Here is a 14290-nt window from a genome sequence, read left to right as displayed (position 1 = left end):
ACGCGCGCACACACGCGCGCACACACACACACACACACACGCACGCACACATACAGGAACACACACACACACACGCACACACACACACACACACACACATACACACACAGGAGCACACACACATACACACACAGGAGCACACACACACACATACACATACAGGAACACACACACATACACACACACACTGGCACACGCACATTCTGTCACCAAGGAAACCAACCGGTTGTTGAAACGCGGCCCGTTGAGCACAGATCTTTCCCCACACTTGTCTTTCTGTTCCCAAAAGCAGGCTGATGATGCCCTGCAACGGCATGGAAAGCCAGGAGGCCACACCTCCACTGACCGCATCCCGCCTACCAATTAACAGACACCACCACCCCAGTGGTGCCCCTTCCCACCCTGCTCTAAATGCCGTTTCTGACGAATCCTGGTAAAGAAACAGCTTATCACAAGACTCAGCTTGATTCTGTTGAAAAACTGCCTACACTACAATTGTAACTCCTCCCCCCCCAAAAAAATAAATAAATAATACAGTGTACTAATTAAATGACCTGTCACAAAGAATAAATATGTAAGGCTGAGAGCAGAGATTTGTAATATTTACTGTTTTTAAGCTGAAACCATCAGCACACATGCAGCACCTCCCCCCAAGGAGCCGTACGTGGAAGACAGATCCGAGCACCTGGAGCACAGGAGGAATGGAGTGGAAATGCCCACAAGAGGGCGCTCTTACCATCTCCAACCGCCATGTGTTACAATTGATTCCCGAGAAAGCGTCAAGGGCAAATTCTAGAATTAAACTGCCGAAAAGCAAGTTGACTGGCGGAGGTAAATGAGGACGGTGGATTATAATCAGAGACAGGCTGCTGGTGTGACATATGGGCCATTACCAAGTGACACTGCAGAGGTGTACTAACCCAATATAATAATAATAATAATAATAATAACACAGAGGCAGAAGCTATTTTTTGCCCCTACAGCCACTTGGGGGCAGTAAAAGCAATCAGTGATAATGGCAACGCATCTCAGCCCTAACCCTCATCCACTGCAGGGTGGGAGGAGCCCAGGTCAGGTGAGAGTGTCCGAGGGCCGCCGAAAGCATCAGCTGACCCGTTACGCTGGCTGACCATGTGACTTTGCTGACCCCGGGGGAGTGGTCTGATCTGCCTGGGACACCTGCAGGTCACCAGGATTCAAAATGGCACCCGGAGGAGTTACATGTGATTTAACAAGCAGAGAGACTTGGGCTACGAGACGATGTTTCCCGGCTGTTGCAGCCGGTAATGGCTTCTGTGGTCCTAGAGGACGGTTTTCGGTGCTGAGGTGCGACGTTACCAATTCCATTAAAAATCCACAATACGCTGAGCTGAATAACCAGCTCGACAAGCCAACATATTGATTTCAAGCTGAGCATCCAGCCCAGAAAAGCGTTTATAACCGATGAAACCAGAATTCAAAATGTTTTGCTGCCGTATATAAAGTGGTACTAGGCAGCTTCTGTGTGATTAAAACCAACTGTTGGGTGTCTGTGATGCAGGATGGATCTCCAGCGGTGGGTCTGAAAAGCAGCGGAACACGAGGTTGCAGTCACAGAGGTCCAGAAATCGAGGGAAATAAATATTTCATGTCTTTGATCTCCCTGGACCCTCAAAGGAACAGTATGTAATACCTGGGTACAAAGCAAGGGTGAAAGGTCCGTCTGTTGGGAGGGGCCGAATGGGTGTGTCTTGGTGGTAGGGAACAGGGCATGGCTCAGTGCTCACCTCTGATAGGGTGCTGTTCAGCTGGAATATCTGGCCCTCCCCCTCCACCTGCCGCACGCACAGCTTGCAGGTCAGCTCAGTGGTGCTGCCTGAGAAGCGCTCCAGGGTGAAGGTGCAGTGGAGGGTGCGGTGGGAGCCGCTCCACACCTCAGAGAACGGCAGCTCCTATGGGGGAGAGCAGGCTTTGAAACAGGGGCCTTAGGCCGGGCTGGAGGCAGGGCCTGTGTGGGGTAGACCAGGGGTGGGACTGGCATCCATCTTCCTCCCCTCTCTCACCATCTCACCAACTCACCTGATACTTAGCCAGCAGTTTGCTCTTCCACAGCGCGTGCGGGACGTCGTGGATGGATAGACGCAGGTTGTGCGTGCTGTCCTTGAAGTTTAGGGTCTTTGGTTCATCAAGCAGCTTCCCTCCCATCTGCGTTTCCATCTGAAGGACCTCCTGTGGGGGTGGGGGGGCACAAAGTCATGACTGTGGAAGAATAAACGCCCACACAAAACCACAGGAAGTGACCAACGTGAGGGGGTCTGTCAATTGACCACTAATTATGAGCCAATCCTCAACTGGTCATCAGCCAATCAGAGAGGGTGAAAATGTCGACTGCAACCTGAGAGGGTTGTGACCATCTGTCCAATCGCGAGAATAACACGGACCCACAGCGCGGTCTGTTAGGGATAATGGGGGGGAACGCAATCTCCTGTCAGCATGAAATTACCAAGGTAACCAGAGAAAAAAATACAATACTGAAACAAACAGAACTTAACACCTCCTACACGTGCTGTTTTTAGCTTCCTGGACAATGCGACGTTTCACTGGCTCAGAGTCCGCTGGCCGGATTCACACCTGGCTGTCCGACCCCTGCTGGGACACCGTGAACTTCGCTGCCAGTAAAGGGCAGAGGATTTCAGATCTATTCTTAGAGAGAACAATCCTATTTTTACTTTCCGCTTGGGCTGAACAGCGAGGAATTTGGCGAGTTCTTACAGGGGAGTCCAAGCCGATCCAAGCCGTGAAATCTCTGCCCTTGACTGATAAAGTTCACCTTGCAGCTGCACAGGGCCCCTTTCCCTTCCCCACTCTCTCCATGGCCAGAAGTGACACATAGAAACAGGATTACCAGTAGGTGGTGCCGTGGTTGTGGAACTGCACGCAGAGTGAATGCATATAAATGTACAACTCTCAGAACCGCTGTGTATATACACCCCCTGCTGCTTCTAGACAACAGCTGAGCACCGTCTGTGATTGGTTCAAATCCGATATACAGCAAAGACATTTTACCGTTGGGTCCTTGAGCGAGGCCCTTAAGCCCCTATTGCTCTAGGACTGTCTGACCTTGCTTTCTCAAAAAGCATACAGTATGTCGCTTTGGATAAAAGCATGTGCTAAGTAAATAAAAATGTAAATGTAATGCTATAAAACATCCAAAATGGCTATTTACTCTTACGGCTATAGTAAAAACATATCTGCAAATATGGATGTGAAAGTAGAACATCAACTGAATTAATGACAGCATCTCAGGAGCTGCAGCCAGCCCTGAATGAAAGCTCTACCTTGAGGGTGTCCTGCGTGTCGTCCAGGCAGTAGACCCGGATGTGGTACTCCAGGGCCATGCTGGTGACAGGGCCAAAGATGGCCAGCTTCAGATGTTTGGTGGCCGCCTTGCTGACAGATTGGCCCACAAGGCAGTAGGTCCCCAGAGTCTCTGTCAGGATGTGACACGCCTCCTCGTCCATCTGGATGTAGTAGGGTGTGGTGAAGTTCTCCTCGCCGACCACGACCACGTCCTGGAGACACCAGAACACACTTCAATATGACACTAGGGGGGCGCTGGGGTGCCCGACAGAGCAGTGAGAAGTTTTCAAGTGTTAAAATCACAAGGTAAAAAAGGGGCAAAGACATGTCACACTGGATTTGTCATATTCCTGGACTTAAACGGGCCCGAATGATAGGTGGTACAGGTGAAGGAATCAATTTCCAAGAAAAATAAGGAACATTTCTGGGGCACGGAATGTAATTAACACTTTTGAAACCTATATTTCATGTCTGATTCAGGTGTCTTGGGTTTACAGCACATCTTGCGATTACAATAATTGCATTATAATTGAGCTAAAATTTCTAATTTCAGCTGAATAAAAGCAAAACTAACAGAAAAAAATTAATTTCAAACTCCCTGAAATACTTGACATACTACTAGTATTTTTCCATTTTTCCTGTCTATTCATTTTTTTAACGGGCTGACTTTTAAAAGTCAACTTCTCTGCAGAGAACTCAGATCCTGGAATGGGGTTTTGACCGGATCAGTGCCCAAATGGAAAGTCGTCACGTTCGTGTTAATTATGGCTTAAGATGAGGGTCAAGTCAAGCATACTTTGAAACACAGTCCCTTAACAACCCACAGGATGCATGTCAATTCAGGCCGTAAGCATCAAGAAATTAAAATAGGGTTTGGAAATATTTTTAAAAACTTTTATCTTTAAAGTGTCGGGTCAGAAATCACAGAATTCAGAGGCTGATTTACACATCAAATGCAGTAAATATCGTAAAAAGTTTCCCCTGAGCCTGGACTTCCAGGACCATTTTCGGTTAAAGAGAACAGATGCATTGTGGGCCATGTGACGGCCTCGTGAACGGAGATGCTTTGTAGAGAGGCTCCGTGCTGAGTGACCTGGTTCCTCTATGTCTGTGCTCACAGTGGAGACACGGTGCTGGCGTGTGATAAGGACAGGGAGTAGGGGAGAGGCGTGCATGTCGGCACCATTGCAAGGACGCCTGTGGCAGGGAGCCATGAGCAGACTCCTTCACATCCTGCTGCAGAAATCAGGGTTCCTCTCTGCAACTTCTGCAGTGCAACCTTAGGCTGATGATCACCTCAACTGATGTGTGGAAGACACACACTCACAACACACAACCAGAAGCATGAAAAGAGAAATCATGAAAAGTGTTTTTCCAACACAGAAGTACACACACTCTCAGGAGTCTGACATACTCTGATACATACGTTCACACTCACAGACACACTCAGACACAAGCTCACTCTCAGTTACAGACACACACTCACACTTGGTTATAGACACACTCACACTCAGTTACAGACAGTCTCTCAGGAGTTGTCACACTTTGAGTTACAGACATTCGCACATTCTCATACAAACACAAAGAAAAGACTTCCTGTCACTCTCTTTCACACATACACATGCACGGCGGGTTTATTATACGTTCTATTGTGGTTGCCATTGATGTCTGGCTTACAAGTATCCTTGATCATCATTTCTACTCCCCTAGGTCATTTATCCAGGAACAAAGTAACCTCTGACTGTGCTAAAATGCAGTCGTGTTTATTCCAGGTGGACCGTGTGGCGCCGCAGACCCCTGTCGATGCCTGTTGACCCTTGTGTGCTATCTCACCTCCCACTGGCCCTGTGGCGAGCGGTTCTTCAGCTGAATCTGCCAGTCCTGGCAGTGGGCCCCAGCGCAGTGGTGCATGGTGATGATGACGGGTCGTGTCAGGAGGGCTCCTGGGGGGCCACAGCTCACCACAGGGCCGAGGGTGGTCTGTGCCTCTTCCAGTGGAGGCCTGGGAGAGCAGGGGCAGAGGAGTGGGCTCAGACGGACAGCATTTAACATTCCCTTGGACTGCCAGGCACAGACTCATTTCATTTGACTGACCCCTCCTCCTTAAGTCCATCACTTTAATATTTTATCACCATGGTTACGTTCTCATTCTCTGCTGTGCCTCTGACTGACAAGAACTTAATAATCATGTATCATTAGAAAGTCATTAATTATGAAGATTGCCAATTATGGAAGGCAACCTGATGGATTCTGATTCTGTATCTCAAGTGGTAATGCCATAACACACACACATCCGGTTAACTAATACCAAATCAAGGGGATGGGGGTGTAGAGGTGTTCCTCTTTCCAAGGACGTGTAAAGATTCCTGACTGACCTGCAATACCACAGCTGTTGGAGAGGGGGCGCTGTAAGCTAGGTCCATACCTCATAATGTCTTTCCTGTGGACTGTCACATACATCTCATAGACACGACCTTGAGGAATGGCCCCTGCTGGCACCAGCAGGCTCACCCCTGTCAAAAAACAGCACAATGACTTTGGAGACGAGATGCTAGCCTCAGATACAAAATGATGACTTTGAATACTGCACAAAGACTCTTTAATCAGCATTAGATAGCAGTATGACATCAGAGACATGACATCAGATGCAAAATGATGACATCAGATGCAGCATGATGATTTAGAAAATAACATGATGACATAAGAGATGAAAAATGATAACTTTGGAGGCAACAAAATGACTTTGGAAACACCTTCCTGACTTACTTCCTGTAGACAATATGCAGAAACACACTGATATCAGGGGAAACGACCTGAGAAAACATACTGACTTAAAGAAATATAATAAACACTCATAAAAACACCATAGAGAACATTCAGAGAGCAATAAACACTCTAATGGCATAATGACAATAGTGTCATTAATTATTAATATTTGTTTTATTATTACTTTATTTTATTAACATCATGGTTCTATATTTGCCCATCTACACAGGTGTTCCTCTTTCTTAAAGAATAAAACAGCAATTCTGTTCATTCTGACATTTAGATGCTGTGACCAGCGCCTTAACCAGTACACCCCCTGCTGGCCCCTGAAATATGCTGCTGCTATTGTTCCACACCTGTTCCCCAGAGATGTCACCTGCTACTGACTCAAGCTCTTTGATCACACGCCCCCCCCCCCCCCCCATGCTCAGACACTTGGGAAGTGATATTCACTCTCCTGTCCCGTACAGCCAGGAGACACTGCAAAGACACTGCAATTATGGGCCAACTGCAATGGGGGTGACTTCTCCTTCAAAGAGAGAGAGACGTTGGCTCATAACAGGAAGGAGGCATTAGTCCATGGAGAGATCTATCAGAATGGAGAGTCTATGCGCTTCCGTCACACAAAAGTCAAGTTCTAGTGTGAGAGATCACCATAAATACATGTACGCACCTCGCAGACAACATCTCAACAAAAGAATGTTCATTTTTATGATGTAAATGGAATTATATAAAGAGAGTGATGCATTCGCCTGACAGAAGCGAAGATCCACACTGTTCCCACGTACTGTAGTGTGTCTGGTAACACACCCAACGGCTGGCCACTTGCGCAAGCCCATCACGCATCTCCAATAATCCATGCAGACATGCTGTAAAAGGCCACTGAAAGTCCAGGAAGACACCTTTAAGGCGGCCGTATCCCACAGTGCCCTGGAGGAACGGGGCTCCACACCCTGCCGGGCATTAGGCTGCTGCGCCGCACATGCATACCGATGGGGTTCTGGATCACATTCATAACGGAACCCATGGGTGAAGTCTTCTGGGACAGGGCCAAGCCACCAATCATGGCCTTCTGTAGTCTGGCAGAGCGTGCCCGCTTTTTGCTTTTCTCACAGGGCCGTAACCGCGATTTGCGATGACAAGCCAGCCGCCGGCAGCCAGAAGGGACTCCGCCGAAGTCATCATTGAGCTCTCAGACACATGGGTCGACTCTTAATTAGCAATGGTTCCTAGACCTGGCTGGCGGCTGCAGTTTTCACAGACTTAAGTGCACAGTGAAGAATGTGCTGCTTCTCAAAGGGACAGAAGACTCCTCTTCATCGCCATAAGAAGACCTTGCACACCACTTAACGTTGACCCTCCTGCATTCCATCTCAGCTTTCAAAATCCCGTCCCCGCATTGCTGTTAGCTGTGTTCAGTGCTTTAAAGCCGATTTGTTACCTGTCAGCAAGGGATGGACTCATAAAAATTCAAATAACCTTTGGTTTACCTGCCAGATCTTTGAGATCACCATCACCCTACTGAGATTACCATCACACCTGTGACATCACCATCATCTCGCTGAGATCACTACCACCCCACTGAGATTACCATCACACCACTGACATCATCATTACTGCACTGAGATCACCATCACCTAACCCTGAGATTACCATGATGCCACTGACATCATCGCATTGAGATCACCATTGTCTTGAGGAAATCACTGTCATTTTACAGAAATCACAGTCACCCCACTGAAACCACCATCTGGTGGTCAGTACTACATTACATTTACAGTAACTTGCTAACTGCCCTTTGTCTAAAGACATGTACTGTACATGAGTGTATAACATCAGGCCAGTTTTCCCATCATTTGATTTTATTGCAAAATCACCACCTTCTACCTTGCAATGCATCACCTAACTTATACATCTTAGTTATATATCAGGAGTCATCCTGAACTGAGGATTTATGAGCGGGGATGTTCTTTCGAACATCACATCACATCCCAAATGCCCCATAATCTTCAGCAGGGTTCATTAGTGCGGGCAAATTTCAAATGAACTCTAAAAACAGATGAAAGAGATTGCGATTTCAACTCCACATGGATAAGAGGTTATGAACCCCAAGCAACAAGGCTCCATTAATCCAGATAAGTCTAATACATACATTCCACAAGGAGAGCGCTGTGATTTTGCAGGCAGGCTGCTGAATTGGAACTATGGTTGTACAGTAAAACTAGGGTTGGTAAAAGCATAAAACCATCAAATGAGTAATGTCAAACAACGTCAACATAGAAACACCTTGCGACAAACACGCTTCTCAGCAAACCCACCTGAGTTGGGAACTATGAGATGGCCCCCCAAGGAGTTGAAGGTCCCAATGGCGGTGCAGGAGGGGTCACAAGTGCGAGCCAAGCTTTGGTTGCGCAGGTTCAAGGTCTCATTGTCCAGCAGGGAGTGTGTCACCTTGGGCGACAACTTGGAGCCAAGGTCAGCCAGCTCCTCTTGAGGTGTGACCAAGCCAGATGAGTTGTACACCTTGATCTTCAGGTTGGGCAGGGGGTCCAGCAGGGGTGAGTTGGTCATGGGGATCTTGTCGGACACATCGTGAAGGGCGTAGACGGGGCCGCGGTACATTGCCGCTGCAGAGGTTAGGTCAGGGGGGACGGTCATCAGGTCAGCTGTAAAGGGGGGCAGGGCGGTGGGGGGGGGTATGGGATAACATAGACAGACATTCATAGTTCACCCAGCGCATCAAACGCAGCATTTAGACAAACTGAAGCCGAACAAATATATAAACATTCAGGTATTATTGGTTGTTGAAATGTATTAAATGACAAGTCAAGGGGAACTAGTGAAAGCAGCACTAGAGTTTCCAATACATGGGCATTTGAGATCATAAAGTAGTTTGTCGATAAACCTTCATCTCTCAGCAGAGAACCAGAAGAAGGTGACCAAGGCAGCAGCCCAGCCAGCAGGGGCTGCATAAGGCACCATTAAAACACATTAACTCTTATTAAATGCTCTGTGCCTTAATTATTTACTGTCCTCAGAAAGTTCACCTGCTCTATAACATGCAATTCTTTTTAATCTGTATAATTTTTGACAGCTCGCTAGCCCCCGTTCCAGAGGATCCGGGGAATAGTTCTTAAAGTAACAATCTTCACGGGCTAGATAAAGGTTACTTGGGAGGGGAGGGGGGTTGGCTGTTTTAACAAACTTGAAATTTGGATTCCCCCCAACTTGAGAGGGAAGACAATGAATGTACAGCGGGAGGACTGAAATGAAGAGTGTGGCATATCAGTCCTACAGGCAGCAGGGGGTGCAAAATCAAGCACAGACAAACGTTTATGGCTGGACCGAGATGTTGGGCAGCTGTATATGGGGGAGGGGGGTGCCCTTCTTCCACAGTTTCCAATCCCTGACAGCGTCAGAAGTACCCCGGCATCAGTAAGAAGAATACCCCTGAGCTTTCCAGGGACAGACCCACATCCATCTTTAACTTTTAACTGTAGAAGAGATTGTTGTGATCATTACTATATATGACTGTAAATAGACTGCCTCACAATCATTACTGTATGGGACTGTAGGAACACTACCTCATGATGTTTACTGTATGACCGTAAGTAGACTGCCTCACAATCTTTTCTGTGACAGTAAGATTGCCTCACAATCTTTACTGTACATGACTGTAAGTAGACTGCCTCAGGATTTTTACTGCAGAAGACTGCCTCATGATTTATACTGTATGTGACGGTAGATGGCCTCACAATCCTTACTGTATGTAACTAAGCAGACTGCCTTATGATCTTTACTGTAGAAGACTACCTCATGATCTTTGCTGTATGTGACTATAAGCAGACTGCCTCACGATCTTTACTGTTTGGCACTGTAAGTAGACTGCCTCATGATTTCATGCCTCATGAAATTCTCAAAGAATTTCCCCATTGTGGGATTAATAAAGTCTAATCTAATCTAATGATCTTTACTGTACATGACTGTAAGTAAACTGCCTCATAATCTTTACTGCATGTAACTATAAGCAGACTGTCTCGAGATTTTTCCTTCATGGGACTATAAGAAGGCTAAACCATGATTATTGCTGTACAAGACTGCTCCATTGTCTTTAGTAACTGTAAGAAGACTGTCTTATGATCTTTACTGTACATGACTTTAAGGAGACTGCCTCGTGATCATTACTGACTGTTAAATACTGATTTTGCATGCTATTATCTATTACCAGACCAAAGATTTGTGGAGTATCTTCTGCAAGGAATCATCTTCTGCTCACTGCCTTGGTGCACAGGCACGGTAAAGCCAGTTTGGGACAGTCCACCATCCCATCCAGGAGAAAGTGCTTTAATTTCCTTATCCTGTTCATTCCTGTTCCTACGGTCTGTTCATCTTTCAGCCGATTCGCCACGGCAGAAATTTAATTAACCAGGAACAAGCCACAGAGCACAGGGGGATGGGGGGTGCGGAAGCATAATTCTCCATCAGTGATAATCCGAGATCGGTCTCCATCACAGAGTGACAAGCGTTCTAATGGCCTCCCGATGAAATGTCAGCAGAGTCTCGCACACTGCAGCGGCGTCCGAAATTGCTTCCTGGTCTTTCCATCTCCGACACTGCATTTACATCCTGCATGTGTCTTCTCCTCCCAGACATACCAGGACCTGCTGCACAACTTCAACCCACCACAAAAGACCACCTTTAGCACCAGGATGGGGGAGAGCAGCCCTGATTAAGCAAAGCTGTTTGAGCTGGGATTTGACATTTTTAATCCGGACGTAATTACATTTCACTGTCAGCCTCAGCGATGGAGAAATGTTTGGTTTCATTTGCCATTGTATTTATTCTTTTGAATTATGACAGGGCCAATATCAATGCATGTGATGGTGATTATTCACAGGGCAAATGTAACAAAAAAAATAGAACAGAAATGAGAGAGCTGTGGGGACAGGCTGAAAAACCTGCTAGGCTGACCTTCCTGCTTTTGACAGTATGAGGTCACACTGGAAACACAGTCAAGTGTAGCAGAAAGGAGATCAAATGCTGGGAAACATGGCTTCCATACCACAGTACCAGGGAAAATCTCTTTAACATGATACAGTCTCTGCTGTTGGATGACTGATGGTTCAGGACAACTGGGCTTCAGTGGACTTTTCACGCATGATCTTCTCTGCTTGGCTACAGCCAGCCCCCCCAGTGACCAAACATCGCCCCCTGCAGGTGACTCACCAGAGCGGGCCGTCTTTATGTTGACAGACTGGAAGCCGCCATTGAGTGCCGACGTGTCGATAATGTCCGAGTCAAATTCGCGGTGGGTCTTGCGGTAGACGAAGAGTGCCACGATGACAGAGATGACCAGGCACATGATGACGGCGATGACGATGCCCACGTAGAGCGCCACGTCATCCGTGCTGGGCGCGGCTGTTAGCGGAGATGCAGGGATGCAGGTGAGTAGATGTCTAACCTGTGACCAGCATGTTTTTAGGGCAGGTCCAACCACCAATTAGAGTTCAATTTGGTGCATTGTGACTGCTGTAACTGTAGATGCTGGCTAACGACTAAAAATACACCACGATGATTAAACATTACATACACCCACACAGCTTTAAAAAATACATATATATATAATTTGATTTGTCTATTTATTAATTTATAAACTCCACAGCTACTTTCTGCAATTTACTTGAATATTTAATAGGCTCGCAGATGTAAAACTGTGAAATTTTCATTAACACGGCCAGTGCAGACATTAATTTGGAACAAAGTCCTACCCATAATAAAGTTTTAATTGACAGAATGACTGTGACAGTAAATGACTCTCTCCAGGAACCTCCATGAGGATTCTGGGAAAACAGCTTGCCCTCCAACCGGCTGATGAGATGCAATAGAACTGCTTCTCTGAAATCTTCCAGATGCCACTCACGGTAAAATTTGTACTATCATCATTTTCAGTCCTTTACATGGTCTTTTAGCTGTGTGGCCTGTACCACTACATTCTTTATATTACAAAGTATAATAATTAACTGCACAGTCTGTACCATTATCATTCTTATCCCTTATTAAAGCTATTAGCTATATAGTCTATACCATTATCGGCTTCCATTTTAACAGGGTCTTTTAACTGTACAGTATGAACTATAATCAATTTCAGCTCTTATAGGTGCTAACACTAATTTTTTTTTGGAGTTTTTACATTTGCTGTTAGTACAACCTATACCATCATTTGCATCTTTTCATCTGCAGTGTTTCTCATGCGTTTAGCTTCAGAGGAAATATTTTTGAGCTGAAACAGCAGCAGGCCTGTCATCATGGGGGCTGGGGGTATACACAGACTGCTTCCACTCACAATCGCATAAAATGTTGCTTAGTTTCAGAATAGCTCAAATTCCGATGTCTCTTGTGATTATTTTCTACTTAAAAATGTCTCCCCCCGTGACCTTAAAACATCAATCCGAGGCCACATTTGGCAGTAATCAAGCAGTTCATCCCCCTGCCACTGGGTGTCAGTCTTCACCACTGAGTGTCACTGTTTATCTCCAGACAGAAGGTGCTATCGTATTCTACAGCCTGTTCCCTGCCTGAGAAGCAGCTGCCATTCCCAGGGGTTTCCCCACGAGCCATCGATTGGGGTACACATGGTGAAGTTGCTCAGAGACTAAAAGTGAAGACTCCATCTCTAGCGGAGCGAGGCGCCGTAAGCAACGGGCGGTTTGAAAAGCAGAACAAATCAATGTCAGAGTGAGTCGCAGTAGATCTGTGCTCGGCCAGTCACCATGGCACTGGGAATCAATCTGCCCTTCTAATGTGATCTTTGCCCTAGACGAGCGGAAGTCTGGTTCTGAGGACATCACTCTAACCTGCCTTCTTGCCACTCTTAGAGAACAAGCAGCACGTTCCTCGAGCTGCGGCCGATAAACCTCAGGATGAAATATCACCCTGGCACGGCCGCTGCGCGTGAACCCCTGGCCCATTTGGGGTGTACCTTTCTCTACCTTTCACCAAGCAGAAGGCAGAGGGGCGAGTAAATCTGTATTCAGCGGATGACGCGACCTCACACCACTTAGCCCCTCTGATAGAAGGTATCGATCAACTTGCATCCTAATTAAGCCACCAGGAAGCCATGCAGATCGTTATGGGGTTGGGGGGGTAGGCTTTCCACTGGCCGCCCGCCTCCGAGGCCCCAGTACATGGCAGTGCACATGCAGCGCGCTTTGAGCACCACTGAGTTCCTGTCAGTGGGGTGGCGGCATGTGAGCAGGGCCCAGAGCTGGGAACAGCCCCGCCACCTGTGTCGCTCCTCCGGGCCACGCCCCTTTCAGATCCCCCCCCCCCCCCAACTCAGCCTCCTCAAAGCATATGGGTGACCGCCATACAATGACAGGAAATGGCAACGGCTTGACAACATAAAGGCAGAAAAGAGATGAAAACAAATGATCGTTAGCATGTGGACCAGGCAATTGAAAACATATCCCACATTTGGTCACTGCACGGAAATGTCATCGGGGACGTTCGGGGAAACAACAGGATGTTTTCCAGAAGCAGTCAGAGCCGGTATGGTCCACTTCTAGACAAGGCTCGACTCAAATGCCACAGTCAGACTACTTAAAAAACTCGGTTAATCCCAGCTTAGAGACATGAGAAGAAATTGCAGCACCAAGCCTAAAGGCGCAAAAATCTCTGACCAACTCATCAGTTCCGTCACATTAACATCATATATAATTACGCCATGAGCCCCTACGCTCCTCATTTGGCAGCTGACTGTCTCAGGCCCCCCCCACAGGAGGCTGCATCACTGAGGCTGTTCCACATCGCAGCTCATCACCTCTTCCTCTCTATGACCTTATGATTTACCTACATAACTGCCTCCCTGTTGGAACCATCAGGTCCTCATACAACAGATCATCAGCCTGTAACTCCGGTATAGAGACCGTATCCGTGAGCTGGCACGATCCAGAATAATGACACGGCTTTCAGCACCGGGCCGTTTTCAGTCCTGCTTCCAACAGCTGGACCAACAAACTGTGATCACTCATCCAGCCACTGTGTTCCATCTCAAAACACTATTATTCCCGTTTTACAGCTGCTGCTCTGTTCGGACTTCCCACAGACGCTGTTTTCCACTATCCTCCACCATCTTCTTCGAAGGGGTCTGGGAGTCAGCTTGACATTTTCTCTGTGTTTCTGTTTC

At 47.1% G+C, this 14290-nt stretch overlaps 1 protein-coding gene across 8 annotated transcripts in view; it reads right to left on the bottom strand.

Annotated features, from left to right (window-relative positions):
* Positions 1–14290, bottom strand: part of unc5ca (unc-5 netrin receptor Ca) — a 118071-nt gene that overhangs the window by 4307 nt on the left and 99474 nt on the right. For all 8 annotated transcript variants that reach the window (XM_023836618.2, XM_023836619.2, XM_023836621.2 and 5 more), the window contains 7 exons: positions 11332–11523; positions 8424–8771; positions 5765–5852; positions 5173–5341; positions 3318–3551; positions 2059–2208; positions 1767–1931 (listed from right to left, as the gene is read on the bottom strand). In XM_023836618.2, the coding sequence (XP_023692386.1) occupies positions 1767–1931; positions 2059–2208; positions 3318–3551; positions 5173–5341; positions 5765–5852; positions 8424–8771; positions 11332–11523 (1346 nt within the window). The remainder of the gene's footprint in view (positions 1–1766; positions 1932–2058; positions 2209–3317; positions 3552–5172; positions 5342–5764; positions 5853–8423; positions 8772–11331; positions 11524–14290) is intronic.

Source organism: Paramormyrops kingsleyae, chromosome 2 (genome assembly GCF_048594095.1).
Source record: "Paramormyrops kingsleyae isolate MSU_618 chromosome 2, PKINGS_0.4, whole genome shotgun sequence".
In the NCBI taxonomy this organism is placed as follows: domain Eukaryota; kingdom Metazoa; phylum Chordata; class Actinopteri; order Osteoglossiformes; family Mormyridae; genus Paramormyrops; species Paramormyrops kingsleyae.
The sequence above is the reverse complement of the archived record's forward strand: the minus strand, read 5'-3'. Positions and strand labels throughout refer to the sequence as shown.